Raw genomic sequence first — 12069 nt, forward strand, 5'->3', positions numbered from 1 at the left:
GTTTTCTCCCGTTGGAGAGAACACCCTTTGCTGCTATAGCTGCAGGGGACTGAACACCCCTGCTGCTTAAATTAAAGAGGGGCCTACTATTTTTTCCCTCCTTTTTAGAGGGGAAAATACCCCTCTTCTAGCCAGTAGGCTGCATTAAAGGGATAGTTCACTTTCAAATTAAATTTTGGTATGTTTTAGCTTACCTCAAGGGCATCCAAGATGTAGTTGTCTTTTTTGTTTCTGCAGTAGTTTCCATTTTTATATTTTTAGGTAAACCCATTCTTGTCTGTGACTCATAATGCAGGTCTTTGGTCACCACCTCAAAGAGTATGCACAGAGAAGTCCAAATTAAACAATTCCCCATCATAAGTACACATTGATGACCTAAGACACGCACACAACGACGTCCAAGTGATCTGAAGGCGCGCGTGCTTCCTGGCGTGTGACATGTGCGCATGCTCTGGCTTAAGTCTGCGCAAGTGCCGGAAAGCTCGGAAGTGATCTCTCGCGTGTGTCATCACATCGGAAGCGTTACCTTTTACTGTGAAGATCTAAACATATTTAGACACACAGGAAATCACAATGGAAGACGATTTCGATATATCAACAGACAACATTTAATTTTTTTTCACAACCATATTTATTTGAACCAGAATTCACAGATCAAGTACTCAGGACCGATCCGCTGCAGCAGCACGTCTTCAAGCGTCAGAGAGACAGAGATCTCTTCAAAGTTGGTGGTGTTTTAGTAGCAAGTGTTGTGAGGAGCCAACAGAAGTGGAGAGCATATGTTGTCATGAATGGAACATAGCAATGCCACAACTACAAGACGAAAACGAGGACATTGACAGTATCACACACCTGACTGACTGAAGATCCTGAGTTTTCTCCGCTGTTGAACCACAGCATTTTGCACGTTGTGTTTAGTTTGCCATGCATAAACTGGAGGCGAGATCCAAGCCCAGAGGTACCCAATGGCACGCTATCAATAGAGTGAGTAATGTGTTGTAATGATTATAGGGTGCATTATAAACCAATTAATTAATAACAATTACTGCATTATATATCAGACAGTGCAGATTGGTGGTGTATCTTGTGTTAAACAGTAAACAATGCGCAGACTAAGCCAGAATGCGCACACATTAGACACCAGGAAGCACAAGCGCCCTCAGACCACTTGGACGTGATTGTGTATAGCAGGTATAAACTATATAAATACTGTCCGTTTTCTCACACAAACCGATCGTTTCATGTCTTAGGCCAGTGGTTCCCAAACCTGTCCTGGCGTACCCCCAACACTGCACGTTTTCTTTGTCTCCCTAATTAAACACATCTGATTCAACTCATCAACTCATTATCACATGGGTTAATGAGCTGATGAGTTGAATCAGATGTGTTTAATTAGGGAGACAAAGAAAACGTGCAGTGTTGGGGGTACGCCAGGACAGGTTTGGGAACCACTGTCTTAGGCCATCAATGTGTACTTACGATGGGGAATTGTTTCATTTGGACTTCTCTGTGCATGCTCTTTGAGGTGGTGACAGACAAGAACAGTTTGACCTAAAAATATCAAAATTGAAACTACTACAAATTCACCTACATCTTGCTTACCCTTGAGGTAAGCTAAAACATACCAAAATTTAATTTGAAAGTGAACTATCCCTTTAAGGACATCTCAGTAACATTGTCTTTCTCTTTTGTGGGAATGGAACATGGATATTTAGGGGGTTCTTCACGCTGCTCTCCTACCCCTCATGTCAAGCTCAGGGACATGCTGCTTGTTCTTGCAGTTCTCCCGCTGGAGAGAATACCCCTCTCTTCTATAATTCACTACTTTAATTAAAGAGAGGCCTGCTATTCTCTGCCTCATTAGAGGGGAGAATACCCCTCTGCTAGCCAGTAGACTATATAAAGAATATCTCAGTAACATTGTCTTTTCTCTTTTATAGGAATGGAACAAGGTTGGTTTTGGGGGGTTCTTTTTCAGGCAATAATACCTCTCATTATGTTTGGGGGGTTGATGTTTAACCCTCCTGTTACCCTCAAACCTCTCATTATGTTTGGGGGGTTGATGTTTAACCCTCATCTGTTACCCACTGGGGTCATTTTGACCGGGAAAAACAAACACAATTTCAAACATTTAGAAGGGTTTTATTTTTAATCAGAACATCATCACAATCAAAACATCAGTAAGGAACACAGAACAGCCCTTTTTGTTATCAAGGATTGCAACATACATAATGTGTGGGGTCAATTTGACCCCAAGAAAAACGTCCTAGGTTACGTATGCAACCATGGTTCCCCAAAGGGAATGAGACGCTGCGTCCGAAATGCTATGGTAACACCCTTCAGCGTGACCAACTTATAATATGTTAATAATATGTTAAATCAGTCTCATGAATGGGCGTGATGTCATAGGCAGGTGACGTAGCGACCAAGAAGCTATAAAAGAACGTGAGGTGGAACGAGTGTCAGCTTCTAGGAATGAAGCGAACTCTGGCAGGCCGCCACATAGACCCTCAGGGTGGAGTGGGTCAAACATGCAGAGAGAAGGGCCTGCAGGAACTCCAGAACTGTCCCAACTGGGCAAATAACTGGGTCGTGCTAGCAGTCTTCACACCAGGAGGTGAAAGGTTTCCACCTCAAGGTGTACAGTTTCTTCATGGAGGGAGTTCTGGATTGAAGGATGATCTCAGCAACCTCGGTTGAGAGACCAAAAGCTACAAGATGTGCCCCTTCAGGGACATATTGCATTTTGTCCTTCCAGTGTCAGCATTCCAAAGGCTTGCTGTTGCGTCTCCTTTTGCCTTGTAGACTCCTGCCAAAATGAGCAACCCAATGTAGGCTTTCAAGTTAGTCACATCAAAGTCTTTCCAACCATCCCCATACACACGCCTACCCTCTAAGTTTGTCATTTCAAGTACATTCTTTTCAATTGCTGGTGTGATGAAAAGATGAAATGCTGATTTTATATCTTGGACATGTCTGACAGTATATCTAGTGGGCCCTGGAACCATTTTGATGACATTAGCAGCACTAAGTCTACCCTGTTGCTCAGGTGGTTAGCGGGATCATGATAACTTTCCATTTTTGGAAGGTAATGGGTTTGTGGGTGGTTGAGAGACAACAGGAGGGTCAACATTAGGAGTCTCATTCTCATCTGAGGAGGATGCCTCATAATCAGGGTCCTCAATATTATCATCGGTCTTAGACACAATCTCCTCTGTCACTTTCATTGTCAAAATCTCATTGACAGAAAATCTTTGCTTAGATTTAATTTTCAAATGAGAGAGATAGAGAAAATATAGAGCACACAGAGCACAAAGAGAAATGGTTTAGAATGCTTCTGTTCATGCTTTTATAATGTTTGCTCCTCCCCTTTGTTTGGTAAACCATGAGAATTAGCTTTTCCCCTCCCCACACCACAGGAAATATCAAAGTTCTCGCAAAAATTATGTTTTCCCCTCCCCTATGGCACGGGAAACATCAAAGTTCTCATAAGAATTATGTCCCATGTCATGTGAACTACTTCAGATACGGTTATGTTAGGTTAGAGCCCTAAAACAGATGGAAGTTTTTTGAATATAATATTGAATATGTAAAATTATAGTGAACATTATATAATTATAACATGTTATAGTGACCTCAAAAAAACAACCGAAACAAATGTGTGTGAAATTTTAATATTTCTTATGTTTTATACAGCTAAAAGAGCCTGGGGTGAAATTGACCCCAAGGAACACAGATGCTATAAAATGTGTACAGGACATTGAAAAAATATCAGCAGATTTATTTTATGTTTACAGAGTTGTCCCCATTAAATTAGGAAAATTCATTAAATGTAATTTTTTGTATTTACAGACGTTAAATATTAAATAGTTTTTAATTAATCATTTAATTAATTTATATATTTATAAATATATATATATATTTATTTATTTTTTGTACGCTGTGCATTTGGAGAACATCAAAGTATTTCTGTGAGAAAGAATTTCCTTTAGGATAGATAGACAACAGCGTCTACTAGGGTCACAGAATTCAGTGTAACACCGGCACTTCTGGCTTCTCTGATGAGTAGCCAAAGAGCTGCACGCACCCTCCGGTCCTCAGCTGACAGATCCTCTGCTAACCTGATTCCATGGTCAGTGTGAATTCTTTGTAATTTTCCAGAGTTAGTCTTGGTATCTTCGCATGGCGAACTGAACAATTATTTGATGGTGTCTTCCACTTTCCTTTTTCCCAATCCGGTGAACCAAGTCAACAACATCTACCAATTTCTGTACCAGTGTAGGGCTACGTTACCCAAAAGTATATATATAAATGCTATTGGTTTTACTAAAAAATTTACAGTAAACAATTTTACAAATGGTGAATTTAGAAAAAGAAAATAAGATCCACAGGCCTGTATTTTAAACCTTTTTTTTAGCGTCATTTTTTAAACAATAATAGGGCCATATAAAATTTCCAAAAATTTTCTGGTAATCAGATGAAGGCAATGTATCATAATCAACTGAAAAACCCTTTTATTTTTGTACAAAAGAGGTTTACGGTTTTAAAATGTGATTACTCTTTTAAAAATAAAGATTTATTATTTATTAGAAGTAGAAGTAGCTTAAGACTGTTAAATAGTAATATTTATTCAAGTGAAACAACTTTTATTTTGACAGTTTGCCATGAGGACATTGCAGCTGGTGTGTCTGTATGTGATATGATGGTACAGTAGTTTCGTCAGATTAAATGTTGAAATGCTAATGAAGTGACACTCAGAGCAGCTGGGGATGAAATTTGTGTGTTCACATCATAGTGAGACAACAGAGACTGAAAACAAAGTGAGTGTTGTCCGGGCTTGTATAAACAAAACTGTGCGTTGCACCATCGGCCATTCATTAATTGTGGAAATTATGGCACCCTTACACATGTCAAATACTTATGCAGATTATTACTAAAAAAATCTTTGTTTTTGTCAACGGTATCTTTCTCCATGAGAAGCACTGAATGACTAAAAGGCGTTGCACAAGGTAGCCTAAAGAAGGTGGCATTTAGTTGAGAAGACTAATAAAAATATTGTCAGGTCTTTTAGAGGTTTGCTTAACCACAAAATATCAATTTGGTTTGAGAATGTAAATGTTGAAGCAACATTTTTTGAAAAAAAAAAATAAATAAATACCCAGGCCTAATTTTGACAGACTTTGTTTGACAAAGGTTATCATTCTTAAGTCAATGTTGCAGAGCAACACAAGTGGTTAAAATCGGTGCATCAATGGAGACTGGTGTCGGATTGTTCTAAAGCCTTGATACAATTCTGTACATTTGCTTCAACGGTTTCAGTGATTCATCAAGTGTCACCCTACCCATCCTTACGGTCACAGTAAATGACCTGTTACTCTCTATTGCAAAAACCTCACTTGCGTCTGTCAGCAGAAGTAAATCCTGGTGGGTAGAGACCACCCACTGAGATACAGCACAACTCAAGCAGAAAAAAAAAGAAAAAAAAAAGAAAAAAAAACCCAACCCACACAGCTTAGATTCCAACTTTTATTGGGGTTTCAGTTCTTAAATCTGCAACACTTGCATCATAGCAGTTTACCAGAGCACCCTTTGGAGGAAGAGAAACCGCTTCGGTGAACGGTGCAGTAGAAGGACCAGCAACAGCTTGGGGTAAGGACCGGGATACACTTGCATAGGACTGAGACCCAGGAGCAAAAGTCACTTGTGGTATCTTAAGGCTGAGATGATCCACCAGAAGCAGTGCTTCTTCGCAGGATAGCAGTAGAGGACCTTGCATGGGTGCCGGAGCTGCCTACGAAGGAAGAAGCAAGCCGCTTCAGAGAACCCTGAACATTAGTAGATGGACCATCTTTGGGTGATGACAGCAATACACTTGCATAGGAGGAATGAGGTCCCTGGCCAGATTGGCTTGTGTCTTGAGTTTGAGATGAACCACCATAAGCTGTGCCTCCCTGAAGAGCATGGGGAGTAGAGGACCCTGCCTGGGTACCAGAGCTGCCTGCAAAGTTAGAGGCAAGCTTCTTCTGAGAGCCCTGAATAGTAGATTGACTGGCAACACCTTGAGATGGGGATAATGCACATGGACATGAGTGAGGAACAGGGGAAAATTGACTAGAAGTACCTGGAGGCTCTGGTGATCCATCATAAGTGATACTTCCTTGCAGGCTAAAGGGACTAGAGAACCCTGCCTGGGTGCTAGGGCTGCCCATGAAGGTAAAGGCAAACTGCTTCAGAGAACCCAGAATAGTAGATAGACCAGCTTGGGGTAAGGACAGTGATAAACCTGGATACGAGGATGGATACCCAGGGGAAAACTGGCTAGCAATATCTTGAGGCTGAGGTAATCCACCAGAAGCAGTGCTTCCCTGAAGAGTGAAGCTGGATGGTCCTGCCTCGGTGCCAGAGCTGCCCATATAGCTAGAGGCATGTTGCTTAAGAAAACCTGGAAATGTAACTGGACCAGCTTGGGGTGAGAATGATAAATCTCGATAGGAGGATGGAGATCCAGGGGCAAACTGGTTGGTTGTACCTGGAGACTGCAGAGAACCACTGTAAGAGCTGGTCATTTCTTGCGAGGCAAAATCTGCTGAGGCCCCAATCTGAGCTCCAGAGCCTCCCTGGTAGGCAGAGGTAAACGGCTTCTGAGAACCCATAGTAGTAGATAAACCAGCTTGGGGTAAGGACAGTGATAAACTTGCATAGGACGGAGACCCAGAGGCAGACTGACTTGCAGCAGCTTGAGGCTGATGTGATCCACCATAAGCGGCTTTTCCCTGCAGGATAGGAGTAGAGGACCCGGTCTGGGTGTCTGGGCTGCCCATGAAGGTGAAGGTAAGCTGCCTCAGAGAACCCGGAACAGTAGATGGACCAGCTTCTGGTGAGGACAGTGAAACATTTGCATATAGGGAAGTAACGGGAGCAAACTTATTTTTACCTTTAGACTGGACAGAACCACTGTAACCACTGCTCATGTCTTGTGAGGAAACATCTGTAGAGGCTCCAAACTGAGCCCCAGAGCTGCCCTGGTAGGCAGAGGTAAACTGCTTCGGAGAACCCAGAGTAGTAGATGGACCAGCTTGGGATGAGGACACTGATAAACTTGCATAGGACGGAGACCCAGGGGCAGACGGACTTGCAGCATCTGCAGGCTGATGAGGTTGTCCACCAGAATCAGTGCTTCCCTGCAGGATAAAAGAGGTTGAGGACCCCATTTGGGTATCTGGACTGCCCATGAAGGAAAAGGTAAGCTGCTTCAGAGAATCCGGAACCGTAGATGAACCAGTTTGGGTTGAGGACAGTGATGAACCTGGATATGAGGTTGGAGACCCAAGGGAAAACAGGCTAGCAGGACCTTGAGGCTGAGCTAATCCACCAGAAGCAGTGCTTCCCTGCAGAGTGAAGCTGGATGATCCTGCCTGGTTGCCAGAGCTGCCCATATAGGTAGAGGCATGTTGCTTCTGAGAACCCGGAACAGTAGAAGATGGATCAGCTTGGGATGAGGACAGTGATCCACTTGTATAGGAGGATGGAGACTTAAAGGCAGACTGACTTGCTATATTTTGAGGCTGATGTGATGCACCATAAGCAGTGCTTCTATGCAGGATAAATTGAGTTGATGATCCTGCCTGGGTGCTAGAGCTGCCAGTGTGAGTAGAGGTAAGCTGCTTCCCAGAAGCCTGACCAGTAGAAGATGGACCAGTTTTGGGTAAGGAGTGTGAAACACTTGCATATGGGGAAGCCCCAGGGGCAAACTGACTTGTGGTACCTTGAGACGGGACAGAACCAGTGTTAGAGCTGCTCATTCCCTGTGAGGCAAGACCAGTAGATGCCCCAAACGGAGCCCCAGAGTTATATTGCTTACGGGAACTCAAGACACTTCCAGCTAGTCCACCAGTGCTGTGGGGTGAGGAAAAGGGCTTGGAGTAGCCAAGAGCATATTGACTAGAGGTGGCTTGAGACTGTGGAAGCAACCCCCTGTAATACTTCCCTCCCAGTGATGTAAGTGGACCAGAAGCTCCCATTTGAGACAGAGAACCAGCCTGTGAAACTGCTCTATATGAAGACCTGCTGTTTCTGGTAGCTTGGGGTGCAGACATTGGAGCACTTGCATATTTTGTAGGGGACATGGGAGCATACTGACCCAGAGTGCCTGTAGACTTGTGAGATAAACTAACAGATCTATGATCTTCTTGCACAGGGATAAAGTATCTGGAAGTTGCAGACCGAGTGCCAGACCTACTCTGGGTGCTTGATGTAGACAAACTGGGTGAACTCTGAACATTTGTAGACTGGCTAGAAACCCCCAGGGGTAAAGAGTCAGGCTTTTTAGCCATAAGGGATCCTGGAGTATATGGACTAGAGGTACTGAGAGACTGCAACATACCACTGTAATAGCCACTCCCTACTCGTTTGGGGATAGAGTTTGCAGACAATTTAGCCCCAGAGTTGCCCTGAGAATTGGCGGAGCCATGAGACTGGCTAGAGAAGCTTCTGTAAGAAACACTGCCCCGAGTGTACAGAGGTGTAGCATCATCGGTTGACTTTGAACTACTCTGAGGTCTAACCATATGTAAACTAGGGGAGCTTTGACTATTAGTAGACTGGCTGGATACCACCAAGGGCTGAAACTGACTGGACATCTCTGGATATCGCTCTAAACTTAATCCACCAGAAACACCTGGAATGGTTGATCCAGAGGATGCCGAACTGCTTGAAGTCTGTTGATTCAGGGACAGAGGCAAGGTAGTGGAGACAGAGCTGCTTGAAGCAGTTTGGGCATGGGACGTTGACCGATAGATGCTGGAACCACCTTTAACAAACTGAAGTGGATTCAACTTAGACTTGATTTTCAGGGTTTTTTTAGGGAACAAACTGGAGCCCACTTCTTCAATAGGCAAATTCTTAGTCACATAGACCTCTGACATAGAAGACTGGACTGCAGGAGGTGAGAAAGCATCAGAAGGCTGACCCCACCCATGATTGGAATGTGTCCCACAAGTCCCACTAAATGCACATTCCTTGAAATTGCTAGGGCTGGGGGGAGGGGGGTAGCTGTATTTAAATCCATCTGCAATCCTCCAAAACAAAAAGAAGATTACTGGCAAGAGCAACCTGCAAAAATAAAAATAAAAGATAAGTATTGTAAATGTGTGCAGTCATTTACAAACACAGACTGAATGAACAAACTCACCCTGTCCACCTTTGATCCATGACAAATAAAAAATACTCCAAATACCCAATGTTCTAGTTTTCAAACCACCACACAAAATACAAAATTCCAAACATATGTGCAGTTAGAGTTAAGTGTATTTTAAAGGTGTTCACCAGTCCAATAAGAGCAAATGACTAATTATATGAAATACTGTTCACCTGGGAAACTGGTCTTTAGAAGATTGCTTGCTTTGTGAAGGCTGTGATACCCTCTGCAGTTAAAACATTTTAAAGCAGCTAATTAATCCCAGAACATTACTTTCACAGTGTATGATATCCTCATACAAATATACCACATCATATTACATAAAAAATATAATTATATTACTTTTATCAAACTAATTTTGATATTAAGATCATTAGTTTGCAATGAATTATACCTTTTGTTCATTTTGTTATTTGGCTATTTTGTTTACTTATTTACTTTTTTTTTTTGCTCAGTCCTTTCTTTTGCAAATATGTGGCATTGATTTGCAGAGCTAAATTATGTGGAGATTCAAAACAGTCCCATTACCTTTTATTATTGTCTGTTGTCCCATCCACACAGACACGCGTTTAGCTGTATGCGTAAATATTTTGTATCACCTAATAATAGCAAGGCAGCAGAGCACACTGCAAAGTGCTTTAATAGCAACCTGACAAAGGCAAATCAACCAGTATTCATACTGGGAGATTTTAATACTTTTTTGTTAAGAGAGACTCTTCTAAACCTGCAGCAATATATTGATAGCTCAACCATTTTCTCATGCGCATCGGATCTGTGGTATGGTAACATTGAGGGTAGGGCATTATGTAGAGCACACACTGGCAGACTGGTTCATAAGGTGATCCATCTACTGCCAAAATACAGAAAACCTGTTAGAAATGAGAAACCGGTAGAAAAGAAAATCCTTGTTTTGAGCAAGGATAAAGTGGACGTTACAGGATTGTTTGCACTATAAACTGGGATATGTTCTTTGATTCACGCAGAGATCCTCATGAGTTATCAGACTATATCACATCTTATATTAAATTCTGTGAAGATACTGTAATTGATACTAAAGTGGTTAAAATCTTTTCAAGCCATGGTTTATTAAAGATCTGAAGAAATACCTTAATGAGAGCTTTACATTTCTAGTCTATTAGAACCCACTGCACTTAAACCAACTATGTGGAAGAGCATTTCTATTGAAAGTGACGTGGCATTCAGCCAAGAATGGTGACCCATACTCAGAATTTGTGCTCTGCAATTAACCCATCCGAAGTGCAAACACACAGAGCAGTGAACACACACCCGGAACAGTGGGCAGCCATTTATGCCATTTATGGTTCCATGCCTTGAACACCTAAGTCATGGTATTGAAGGTGGAGAGAGAACTGTACATGCACTCCCCCCACCCACAATTTCTGCCGGCCCAGGACTCGAACTCACAACCTTTCGATTGGGAGCCCGACTCTCTAACCATTAGGCCACAACTTCCCTTATAGTTATTGAGTGACTATAGTGCATTGCAATAGGTAGCATCTCAAAGTTAATACTGAATAAAGACTAATTAGCACATTTTGTTAGGTTTACACATGAATTACACTCTAAAAACTAATTCATTGGACTTTTAGTCATTACTTAAAATGTATATATTGTTGTGAAATACAAAATCAAGTTCTGAGATACTGTTAGACTTTTTAATTGTAATTTTTATTTTATTGAGCTGGGATGACACACAAATTATGCTTATTGATGAAATATACTATCAAGACTTGTCAGAGTTTAACATTTTCAGTTAATCAAAAAACAATTTAACTTTAAGTTCTGTTAAGGTAAAAAACTATGTGATGACCCGTAAACGGCCCACAGTTTCCACGCGCAACCAGATGACAAGACGAGTGAAGCATGTGGTGAATGGTAAGTAATTTTTCTTAATCTCCTGTTAATCTTGAGTACCTATAGAGTAGTACTGCATCCTTCATATCTCCAAAAAGTCTTTAGTTTTATTATATTTATAAAAGAAAGATAGTCTGTACAGTTTTTTTTTTCGGAAAAACACAAGCGGCTGGAGGCGTGACGTGTGGGTGAAGCTAAAGAATCACGAGCGCGAGTAGGCTTTTGCGTTGAGAGTGTCTGGAAGCTGTGACATTACCGTGAGGAAAAAACCATCATCCAAAACAAACCATGGGTAACAGTCAGATTCATCCGTATATTTATGATCCAGAATCAGATCCCGAGGCTGAAATTGAACAAGAACAGCAGCAGCAAAGACTACAGCAGGACGTCTCTATGTAGTATGTATTGAAACTGTATATATTTGCTTAGCGGTTTTGGAAAATGACTAAGTTCCACTTTATGTCATCCGTTTTTTGAAATAGGGCTTATTCACATTATTTCCTACATTTAGATAGGTGGGCAAATGCATTTTTGTGTCAGTGCATGCATTGTTTTATATTGACTGGGTCGGCGTTAGCTTAGCTTAGCACAATGAATGGAATCCTTTGTTGCCAGCTAGCATGGCCGGAGTAAAAGTGATCAAAAAAAAAAAAAAAAACACAGAATTACTTATTTTGGCCTGCGTATTCACAACGAGTACAAATAGCGATCCAGATTAACACTAGGCGATTTCCTAGGCAGATATTGACTTGGGACTATATTATGGGGAAGCACAGGCGAAGCACTGCTACTTCGGCGCAGAGAATCACGCAACACATGAAAACATCAACTCTATGTGAATACAGGTATAATATGGGTCGATCTATACATGCGTCATGATTAAAATAATCACTTACTTCATCTTGATCTGACGTGTTGAGCCTGGTCATCAATGGCAAAAACATGTCCCACTCTCTACAGCACAGACACTCTATTTCCGTCGGTTATAGATTGGCATA

The 12069-nt window shown here is 41.7% G+C and overlaps 1 protein-coding gene across 3 annotated transcripts; it reads right to left on the bottom strand.

Moving 5' to 3' along the window:
- Positions 1-5512: 5512 nt before the first annotated feature.
- On the bottom strand, positions 5513-9287 carry LOC113054251 (mucin-19-like). 3 transcript variants are annotated; one of them, XM_026219665.1, is made up of 3 exons: positions 9191-9287; positions 6935-9111; positions 5513-6874 (listed from the first exon to the last, which is right to left on the bottom strand). In XM_026219665.1, the coding sequence occupies exons 1-3, from the start codon at positions 9208-9210 to the stop codon at positions 5712-5714; spliced, it is 3360 nt and encodes a 1119-aa protein (XP_026075450.1). In that variant the 5' UTR covers positions 9211-9287; the 3' UTR covers positions 5513-5711. The 3 variants fall into 3 exon arrangements, with proteins under 3 accessions (XP_026075450.1, XP_026075449.1, XP_026075448.1); XM_026219664.1 differs by having other exon boundaries at positions 5513-9105; XM_026219663.1 differs by having other exon boundaries at positions 5513-9111.
- Positions 9288-12069: the final 2782 nt, after the last annotated feature.

The sequence above is a fragment of the Carassius auratus genome, chromosome 35 (assembly GCF_003368295.1).
Source record: "Carassius auratus strain Wakin chromosome 35, ASM336829v1, whole genome shotgun sequence".
In the NCBI taxonomy this organism is placed as follows: domain Eukaryota; kingdom Metazoa; phylum Chordata; class Actinopteri; order Cypriniformes; family Cyprinidae; genus Carassius; species Carassius auratus.